Source organism: Pygoscelis adeliae, unplaced genomic scaffold (assembly GCF_000699105.1).
Source record: "Pygoscelis adeliae isolate BGI_AS28 unplaced genomic scaffold, ASM69910v1 Scaffold77, whole genome shotgun sequence".
NCBI lineage: Eukaryota > Metazoa > Chordata > Aves > Sphenisciformes > Spheniscidae > Pygoscelis > Pygoscelis adeliae.
In genome coordinates this window covers 5,805,574-5,816,955 of record NW_008825216.1, presented here as the reverse complement: position 1 = coordinate 5,816,955, position 11,382 = coordinate 5,805,574, and the positions used below count along the sequence as shown (strand labels likewise).

Here is an 11,382-nt window from a genome sequence, read left to right as displayed (position 1 = left end):
CATGGGTGTGTCCCTCCTTCACTGACTAGCTGACCCACGACTTTAAACCCCATGACACCGCCACTGACATTCATGTATGCAACTCATTTTGCATTGACAAATTCTGCAGGTGAAGCTTTTGCTCAAAACCAATGGAGTCTGTTTCAACTATCTTAAAATGTAGCTGGTTTTCTCTAAAGGTCCATTGCAACAGTCAGCTTTAACTTGATTTTTCTACTGTTTTTATATAACCATTTGCTTCTACACCAGAGAACAGATGATGCCAGCTAAACACAAATTTATGCCAGTATGACTTTAATGACTTCAGTGGAGTTGAATTAAGTGATGTGTTTAGCCTCGCTTGGTAGTGTTCCCTTCCTTCTGTTTTTGATAAATTAACCAGTTGTGATCATGGACTTCTAACAAACTGACAAGGTCTAATTTCTTCTTACAGCTGTGGGCTTCCTACCTGATATGCATAAAACAAGACTTCGTAATACCACTATTTTTAGTCATCTCTTAACCTATGTTGTTCTTGTTTATATTTCACTTGAGTGTTTAATTTTTCGTTTATGCATTATTTTATTTTTTGCCTAAATACCAGTAGAAATGAAGCAATGCGTGATGATTGAGGAAAAATTACCATACAAGCAATGTTTAAAAGTATGTAGTTGAACAGTTCTGTAAACTGGGAGGAGAGGAAGAGCCAGAGGGGAATAATCCTTTGTTCAGGCTAGGCTGCCTCTGTCATCCGAGAGGACAAAATTAAGACAGTAGGGCATTGCCAGGCTGCACTTCCACTGCCATCTGAGAAGTGCCCAAGGGGAGTTGCGCTTTGCTAGCTGAAGCTATTTTCCTTCCCATCTGCTCAAGTTGATTTAGAGAAGTGCATTATGCAACCTAGCTGCTCTGCTGTAGTCCTGCTATGTTGAGGTTCAAATGGATGTAGCAGCGCGCTTAGCACTTCTAGGAGAAGTTTTGAGGAAGAGGAGTGATTATATCAAAACCAGGCTTTTCAGTCTGCAATAGTGTCCTGGTTTCAGCAGGGATAGAGTTAATTTCCTTCCTAGTAGCTGGTACAGTGCTGTGTTTTGGATTTAGGATGAGAACAAAGTTGATAACGCACCGATGTTTTAGTTGTTGCTAAGTAGTGCTTACACTAGTCAAGGACTTTTTAGTTTCCCATGCTCTACCGACTGAGCAGGCTGGAGGTGCACAAGAAGCTGGGAGGGGGCACAGCCAGGACAGCTGACCCAAACTGGCCAAAGGGACGTTCCATACCATGTGACGTCATGCTCAGTACATAAACTGGGGGAAGCTGGCCGGGGGGGCCGCTGCTCGGGGACTGGCTGGGCATCGGTCGGCGGGGGGTGAGCAATTGTACTGTGCATCACTTGCTTTGTGTATTATTATTATTATTATTATCATTTTATTTCATTTATTAAACTGTTTTTATCTCAACCCACGAGTTTTTCTCACTTGTGCTCTTCCAATTCTCTCCCCCATCCCACCGGGGGGGCGGGAGTGAGCGAGCAGCTGTGTGGTGCTCAGTTGCCGACTGAGGTTAAACCATGACAAATGGTAAGGGTATTGCTATATGACTATCAAAAAAGAAGGGGGGAAAGGGGGAGAAGAAAATAAAATAAAGACAATACCTGAGGAAAGCTGAAGAGTAAAACTGAGAAAGGCTGAAGTACACTCAATGGTATCAGCAAGAAGGAGTAATAGCATGAAAACCAATCAGGACAAGACTAAGGACACATTACCTGCACAGCTTGGCCGTTTGGCAGTGAAACAGTGGTGTTATCATACACCAACAATCCAGGGCACGGTCACCCGCAGTCCTTCAGATCACTTCATATCACTGCCAGTATGGGAAGTAGCATTTGCAAATCACACATGTTAAGTGCTAAAAAAAATTAAACATTTTAGTGGCTATTTGTGAAATGGGATAAAACATTCCTATTAATATTTAGTTTAATTAAATCCTTCTTCAAATCCCCTACATTTTCTGTTATAAAACTATCTGATGGTGTCCTTTACACAGGCCAGTATTACAAATGACACCATCTTTCTTGATCCTTGTTTACGCAACTATTATGCACCTCCCAGCTCTATTTGGTAAATCAGCATTGCTATAAGGACCTAGCTCTCCTGGGTAAAAGGGTGACAGCAATTTTGTTAGTCAGCTCTTCTCTGAAACATTCAACATTCAGACACCACAGACATCCAGACGCTTTTTAAGAGCAGGGAGAAGTGGTTGGTCACAGTGATCTGTGTGACCAACTGTTCCCAGCTCAATCTACCCTTGTTTCTTCCAGAGGTGAACAAGAAACCCCAAACACCATCACTGCACTGATTCGGCAGGGCTATATGAACCTATCTCAGGCTGTTATGTTACAGATTTGCACTAGTCAGAAAAGCCCATTTTCCCCAAGAAGACTCCAAGTTGTAGCTCAGGAAGGCATGGACGTACAGGATGAAAAGCTAAAGAGGCCATACCTCCCTTGACCATACAGTTGCATCTGGTGCTGGCTTCAAAAATCCCCCATATGCGTTGATTTGGCTCTACGTTGTGATGTGTTTATGTATTACGAACAGCTATAAGAGTCATCGCTGCTGCTGGGATGCATTTGACAAACAGGCTGCTGCCTCCCCTAAAAACTGACATAAGCTCGTCTTTGGGGTTGTGTATCATTTACTCAATGAGCAGGGCGTGCACAGGCCTTCGATATGGAGCTTATTTCAGTCCTAGGACCTCACCCAGTTCCCTCTACAGCTGAAGTCAGTGGACAGACTGTCACTGGCTTCCATGAGAGTTGGATCAGGCTTCGTGGGCCTTGTCTTAGGAATGCCAGAGGTCTCCAGAACATATTAGGAGGCACCTTCCTACGAAAATCTTGGAAATGATCTTAAATTGCACGCTTCTTGCAGTTTTAACTAGCTAGGGCTTTGATGATATTTCATTAAATGAATGAGAATTAAAAGTGATTCATTTTCAGAATCAAGTCTAGAGCAGAGACAGCAAAGTATTTAAGTTCTGAAATGATGAAAAAATCACGGTATTTATAAGTTATTACTTGTTTATCTTCTGATTTATGACAGTTCACCAAAGTGATATAAAATTATCATCTTACCTCCCTCTCTCTCTGCCTCAAAGGAATATCAGAGCAAAGAATGACTCGACAAGAATCAAGCTGGTAAATATAAATGGCTTCATCAAAAGAGCGAGTGCCACGGGACACAAGTAACCTGTTTTCAGAGCACTGACAGAATCATGTCAATGCTATTCTAAAAATTTTCATCATCATTGAAACATAAAAGAGCTGGTTCTTGTTATTTTTTGCTTACGGTTGAAAATTGACAAAAACTGTGAGATATCTTAATGTTATTTCAGGTCACTGATATTCCAAAAAGTTCTGAAAACTCGTAATTAATTAAAAAGCAACTGCACTCCAAAAAGCGACCATATGAAAATGGTAAGTTGAACTCAAAGCATGTATACCTCATGCTAAGTAAGGTATACAAAGCATGTATACCTTACTCAAAGCAGTAAGATTGACTACTACTCCTTACTCCAAATCTTACTTCTCACACTGTAGGGGTTTGTGGCCTTGTATAAATTACATTTGGTTTACTCTGTCACAGTTTCTAAAAAAGAAGCTGAGAGAGTACGGAGAGTGATGAGGAACAAGTTCCTTTTGCCTGTCAGACCTGTAAACTCAAGAGCTGCAAAAGATCTCCACCACTTTAGTCTCATTAGCACTCTTCAGGGAATACAAGTGGAGAGTTATTGATGGACCTTAAAACTGACTTTTAGGATGTATTTTTTACTATTACCTACATTTATACATCAGTACAAAGTTGCTAGTTACTGATGCACTACGCATACAGAAATGAAAAAACAGGAGTCTGTGAAACAATGAGTTTGTACAACGTCACGTTATCAAAAGTTCATTTTCACGGCAAGTGTCAGACTTGGTAGCAGTCGTATTTCTGATGGCTCCTATTCAGGAAGTCTCTGTAGGCTTCCATTTTCCTTGGCCAATTCAGCAAAGAGAGACAAAGAATCCTTTAGTTTGCATTTGCCCAGGCAGAATGACTCTTATTTTTCCAGACTTGCCAAAAATACTTCAGAAATCCCTGTTCTTTCCTTCTAACTCGTTTGTATACCTGTTCGTTCCTGTCAGCGACTGATTGCAGCTGCAGTGATCGGCTTGATCTGATCTCATTTCCAGCACAGATGTTTGGATTTCGCAGCTTCCCCTCTTTGCGGATATTTGTTGTCGCATTTCCCCCTGCAGGGGTTTTAGTCTTTTGTTTTGTTTTACTTTAGGTTTTTGTTGCCTTTTGCAACCTTAACAGATACTGCAGATTGCTTTTTGGTTTAGGCTCTGTCTGTGCCACACTCCAGATGGCACCAAGTTGTAAAATGGCAAAGAAATGACTGGATTACCGTACGGTTTGATCCTGCCACATGTGTGAGTTGTCTCCAACGATACAACAGGTGCTTAAGGTGTGCGCAGGAATCGTTGCACTCCAGCACAATTCCCACCTGGCAGCGATGGCTGTTGGCATTACAGCTCTTCCCCAACGGCTCTGCCGAGGAAGAACAACTCTGAAAAGCTGGAGGGACTTTAGGGAGGGGAGATGAACTGAGCCCTTGGATCCCCCAGTGCTCTGGATGTGTTTCTCTCAGTCTGCGCATCTGTCTGAGACAATGATGTGGGGCTGCAATAAATTGAGAAGAGTGATTGTGTTGTGAAGCACGCAAGAGCTCCGCACGTGATGAGAGGGAGCATCCTCCCTCTTGGCAGGCACAGCTGCAGTTCTTGGGTAGGAGTCAGAAAAGCAACGATGCAGTTTGCAGGGCCTGAGAGGGGCATTTCTAATAGAAAAGGAGGGAAAAGAAGAGGGGTGGATTGTTTTTGCGCTATTTGAAATGTGACCTGCTTTGATAGTATTTCTCTGACAGGTTCACGTCAGGTAAGAATCTGACGTGAATTACACCAAGAAGTTATTTTCAAGCGCTATGTTTGCTGCATGGAATAGATTTTATTTTTAAATACTGACGGTATTTTAAAAGTTATTCCTTTGCCTGTACCATTATAAAAGTTGATTGCCCATACTAAATAAGGCTCGGTCTTGTTGCTGTTTGGGTGCCACATACTAAAATGCTGCAAGAAGCCATGATCATAGTTCAGCTAGTAGAACATCTGCCTCTGAGTCAGTAATTACCGAGTGCCCCTGCATTGAATTTAGGGGTCACTGGGCTGCTGAATGTGCTGTTCTTGTATGAAATATGAAACAAAAATTCTAATCACTTGTTGGCCATTAAATAACTGATGACAGCTTTCATCAGAGACTCACAATAGCTTTGCTCCTCTTACCGTGCCAGGTAATTACAGTCTCTGTACCTAAATGAACTTTCAATTACAGAGAGTACTTTTCTCCTCTAAACTGTTTAGAAATAATGTTATGCACTGTTAAACTATTGCCCTTGTCCCACCTCAGAGGCGGCTCAATTTCAGCACAAGACAAAGAGATCCAGGTCCATACAAGGATGCTCCACACCAGCTTTGGCCCAGCCCCGATTCGGCTTCCGGGTGCTGTGCTCTCGGGCATCGCTGTAGCCTCATCCATCCTGTGCAAGCCCAGCTGCCGGAAGGAAGAGGCCCTCCTGAAATCTGCTCATCACTCCCCCCTTCTGAGAGCTTGCATAGGAGCACAGGCTGTTTGCACCACCAGGTAGTGCTCCAGCGCAGGCGGAGGGCACTATGGGATAACGGCATTTGGCCCAGCTGAACTGAAGGGTACAAGTTGGCTTTTCTATGGCCTCAGTTTTGCATTTGATTATTCAGCAATTCAGTTCAGGCACAAACCTGTCTACCCGCATTGTGGGAGAGGACGGTCATTTTTCAAGAACACAGGGACATCTGAATATAAAATTACACCCCCCTCCCCAGCAAACATTATAGCCATTCACAGCTGAAGGGAGTGTTGATCTCCTGAGCAGTGTAACCTACATCTATCTTACGGAGATACGTTACCTAACAGATTTTCGTATTCAGCCTGGAAAAAAATCTCATCTATACATTTACTAAGGGAGAATGCAGAAGAAAGAAGCAAGAAATATGATCTTTTTATTAACATCAGCTAAACATACTACTATATAGAAACTTCCATGTTTGCTTACAACTGACCACTTTGCAGAGAAATAAATAATTCTTTTTAAAAAAAGATTGACTACTACTCCTTACTCAAAAATGCTTCAAGGCAGCTATCAAACTGCTGGAGAATCTGCAATATTCTGCACTCTGCAAGCACAAACCCTTCTTACTTCTTCTGCACACCCACAGCCTTTCCTGTTCAGCAGCGCTTTCTTTCTGCCGTGCAGTTTTGCCTGCAGATTTAGAACTCCTGTCAATTTTACCTCAAACGACCTCGGCCCAGCTTAGACAGCATCCTCCAGATTTGACCCCGATGCAGATCTCGCTAAAGGAAAGGGTCTGCTCAGTGTCACTAGGATAATAAGACAAATACCCTTAAAGCCTGTAGCTCTGATCCCCTGGCTATCTGCTTTCAGTAATCAGATTCTGGAAAGCTGTTACTGTAAGTCAAGTTGGTACTGTTAGGAGTAAGAAGCGCGGTGTTGTGAGGCTAACAAACTGAACTAACAGCAGAGCAGCAGTAATAAATGCTCCCTCAAGCCGTCTTTTTGAAGAGCCAAATGCTTATCACCAGAACTCTACTGAACTCACAGGAAAGGGGAGGGGGGGGGGAATCAAAAGGCACTTAGAAGTCCTTTTCTTTTGTATTTTTGACACAGTAAAAGGAGACGAAGGGAAGATGTTCAGAGCCATTCAGAGCTGTGGGCATGGGGCTAGTTTATTACATGATTATCTCCCAAAGCTCTGCTGGGTTGTCTCATGCCTATGAGTTTTCACATAATACTGAAATGATTAACTCCTACAACCTACCATTGTTTCTCATTTAATTTTGGTGGATTTGCTTTTACCAGCTGATATGAAATACTAAAATGGCTTGCTTTTTCTTAATTACAATGGAAATCCTGAAGACAAGGACACATTGCGTGAATATGAATTTGGTGTGGTCTAAACGACCACTCTTTTTTCTGCTAGAGTTCACATAATGGGGAAGAATCTATGAGACTGGAGAGGTAGGAAAAAAAGACTGATACCGCTACATCTGATTTAATAAAGTGAGAGGACAGAGTGAGGAGATTTTAAAACCAATGTTGCACAGCACTGAGTGATGTGCTGTGGAGAAGATTTGTAGTTTGATCTAGGGTTAAACAGAGATGTGAACAAGCCAGATTTTGGCATCATCGGGAAAATAAATGGTTGGTTACCTTAACTGTAAGTCCCATCAACTTTACTGTCAGATCAAGACCTTATTTCTCCTGAGCATCAGCCTTCCTGTAATTCTGAACCAGAATTTCTGATATGAAAGTACAGACTTCGATTCTTTTTTTCCCTTTCACAACACAAACCAGCAGCACTTGGTAACTGATTGTGATGTAAAAAAAAACAGCGAGAGAGAGGAATTAGATCCCTCGTCATTGCAGAAATGTAACTGCCTATTTGCCACATGCACATGCTCTTCGGATTTCCATACTGCTTCTCACTGCTTTACGCTGGGCACAAATTAGTTCAAAAATCCATACCATCCTCATTGTGAAAAGGAGAGAGGAAACAGAGCTCTGCTTTGAGTAAGCTGCCACTTGCAAACAAAAAGGGAAAAAGAATAACCCTACATGGACATTATTGCTGGCTGGAAGGTGCCTTCAGTGGTGAAACTGTTACTCACACGCTTACAGATCTCTACACACCAATCCCTCCGTGTAACCTCTGATTCCTGCTTCCTTCTGAACCTATTGCCCTTGCTCTACCCAGTCCTAATCACCTTTCTGTCATACCTACCCCCCATGCCCTAGACACGCTAGGCAAAAATTTTGCTTTTTTTGGTTCTCCATGAAAAAGGAAGAATTAGCAGTCTGACTTCACTGCAGAGGGCTAAAGGGCAGCATTAGGTATCAAAGAGAAGCTGAGGAAGGCAGCAGCGAGAGTGCACGCGTGGCAGCTGAAGCAAGAGGGACAAAAGCAAAAGGCAGGGATAGGAAGTAAGGCATCAGGGACCACAGCTGAGGGACACTGCTTTGGAACAGGGTCCATGCAAGGACAAGGACAGGAACTGGTGAAAACCCAGCAACAAGGGCAAGAGGAACAGGCTGGGAGAGCAAGTGGCACGCACAAGGGTTTATAACCACAAGAATACATTTCATCAAGAACTTTAAACTGAAGCCTGGATCCCCAAATCTCCGCGTTTGTGTGTCTCTAGCAGTTAGTTTTGAACCCCACAGACAAAGGCTGAGGTGTCCTTCTTGGGTACCTATGTGGCAGTGGGCCTATAAAAAAGGTAACAGCCCACTATAGCTCCTGTTTACTCAGGTAGCTTAAATAGGGGGATCTCTGCTCTAGATCTAAGCATACCGCTTTGCTAGGGACCTAGCTGGAAGCCACTGTGATATTCTGTGTGTTAGAATATACTTGGGTTTTCACCTTTTACACATAGATATGGAAATATTCCTGGGGCAAAAAGCATCAAAATTAGGACTCGACCATTTTTATTTAAAACCACTTCTCCAATAAAAAATGATGCCTAAGAATCGAATGATCTTTTAGCTGAAAATCTAATTTCTGTTTGGATATGCCACTACGTGATGTCATATATCAGGTGCCAATTATACCCAGCATCTTCTAAATTTTCCTTAGCCAAAGGACTGAATTTCACATCATTCCCAGAGCACCACAGAACAGTGTGATCTCTGTTCCTCCACGTCAGTGATAAAAACCATAGGCCTCACGAGAAAGAGAGTATATTCAGGCACTCTGACTACAGGAGCAAATGGAAGAGTGAAGCATGTGTCACTAATTAATGATTTGTCTTGCATATGGCCAGTTTGTGATATCTGGATCTTGACCTGTCCTTGACAAGCAATCCTGACTGCAAGTTAACCCAATGAGAGACATCTTGCAAACACAGAAAGGACTTAAAAAGGCCAATGGCACTGACAGATGAGCTTTGGTGCATCTTGTTTGGCAAGTTTTAAGATATCCTTGCTGCAGAGCAGACAAAACGTGACATTAGCCACATCACTGCAAAATCTGGAGTCTTACTTTAAATCTCTAATGAAGGTGGCTTTAAGCAAAGGTGCTGCTCTGTGCAGGGTAGCTTGAAGCAGAGGCACGCTCCTTCTGTCAGTTCTGTCGGGCGGAAAATCATCCCTAGGAATCACAAACCAGGCACTTAAAATTAATAGACCTTTTTTACCATGAGCTACCTTTAGCTCCCCACGTCCTGGTTCCAGTGTGGATAACAATACCATCTTCTATCACAGGGTTGTCATAAAGAAGAATTCATTAACATTTGTAGGTAAGTCAGTTATTAGAGGGGAAAGCATCATAGAAAAGGCTGTAGGAAACAGTCTTAATATATCAATTCGAGATACACTATAATGCATCTAGATCACCACATTTGGAAAAAGGAATGTTAGTAAATGGTGTGCAAATGATACAAGGGCATTGTGTATCCTCCCAATGAATGAGGAAAGGAAAAAACATCACATGAATATGTAAATTAAAAACATACCATAAAGCATTTGTGTAAGGAAATGGTATGGGACACCTCTCTTCTGGCACTTCCTAATCCTTTATGACATAAACAACATGTATTTTTAATGTGGGTTTTTTTAGGTAACGTCCTTAGCAAAGGACAGTTTAGACCAGTAACATGTGAATGTAGTTCAATTCTAGGAACCAACAAAGACAGAGAGGTTTATACAGCCGACGAAAGCTTACTCCGCAACTAAAAGACAAAATTGCAAAAGACTCCAGCTTCCACGTTCCATTATCACCACGTTGTAACTAGGTCAGACTAAATAAAGCAGTAGATTTAGATTTTAAACGATAGTTACGAATGTAATACGAATGAGGGCAAGATAAGGCTGCCAACTGAGAGAAGGGCCACTGAGAACCCGAAAAGTAAATTTTTTTATTTTTCAGATGACAAAGTTGAGCAGTAAGCCAGCATAAAGATTTTTGCAGTAGTAAAGATATGGCAACAAGGTGCCTAAAGGACCCGAATGTGAAGAAAATGCACTTAGAATCTAATGAGATCAGGCAAGCTGAAAAAAATAATTAAGATAAGCTGGTCTAGATAAAATAAGAATATTAACAAGCTTTTCAAAATAGCTGTCATCTGGAAAAAAAAGGGGAGTGGGTTGGAGAACAAATAAATGTATTCACTAATAAGCAAGAAGATAATACAGTGCCTACATCCTTAGCAAACTGAATCAATATTTTTGCTGTCAGGCACCCTTGGCCTGGAAGGACAAGGGGTTTGTTGACACTTTTAATCTACAGTAGGGATGGTTTCAAATGCCTTTAGTTTCATGAAAGCTATCAGCACTATTTTATTTTTCACAATCGACCTGGGAAGAAGTGGCATCATGAAAAACAGGGGGGTGGATAAATCTTCTTCATGCCAATGTACAAAGCATTAAAAAGCACATCAGGTCATCTGAAAAATCAATCCCTGAAGTAGCGTGTAAACATGAATAAAGATTGGCAAAAGCTTCCTCCACTGTAAGCGGTTTTAAAACATTTGTCACAGAGTCTGATGACATTTAAACCATGAAAAAGCCATGCGAATCTGGGAACAAAACTGAAAATAACGTAGAGGCTTAACTCAAAATCACTGTATCTGGTTATTTCTTTAAGAGAAAACCCCACAAACAAAGCAGGGTTGTGGCGATAGGACTGCACCTTTAAACAACCTGGCTTTGCAATGGCAGCACATTCCCAGAACTCCAATTTTATACCCTGCTTCAGTTTGGATTTTGAATGATCCAAAATTGCCATAATTTATTCAAGAGACTCCAGAGATACAAACATGAGGGGGGGGGGGGGGAGGAATAAGGCGCAGAAACGCACTTAGAGTTGGCACACTGAGCTTGTATTCCTCTGACACCAGAACTGTGCGCGTTGGCAGTTTCAGGGATTCCCGTGCCGCATCCCCCCTGCCCCAAAACCACCCTGTCCTGCAGCGTGGCACCCCTTCCATCTCACCTCTCACGAAAGCACATGGGTACTTCTGTAAGCCAGAGCAATAAACCACTCTGTGAATAAACCTGGAATGAAGAACAGAGAGCTCTCTCTCAGATTGAGAGATCTGATTCACAGAGCAGATACTTGGAGACAGAGACTTTTGATACCAAGCCTGGCTCTGAGGATGTGAAGGGAAACACCTTGATGGGAAGGGGAGAGCACTTTCGTGTTACCAGGTGACTGAAATAACACCACCGCCACAGAAGAACCTTTC

The 11,382-nt window shown here is 42.3% G+C and overlaps 1 protein-coding gene across 1 annotated transcript in view; it reads left to right on the top strand.

The window, feature by feature from the left end:
• The first annotated feature begins 3,449 nt into the window (after positions 1-3,449).
• FAM89A (family with sequence similarity 89, member A) overlaps positions 3,450-11,382 on the top strand; it is a 12,879-nt gene continuing 4,946 nt past the window's right edge. The window contains 1 exon segment of the mRNA XM_009329242.1: positions 3,450-3,458. Within this exon segment, the coding sequence (XP_009327517.1) occupies positions 3,450-3,458 (9 nt within the window).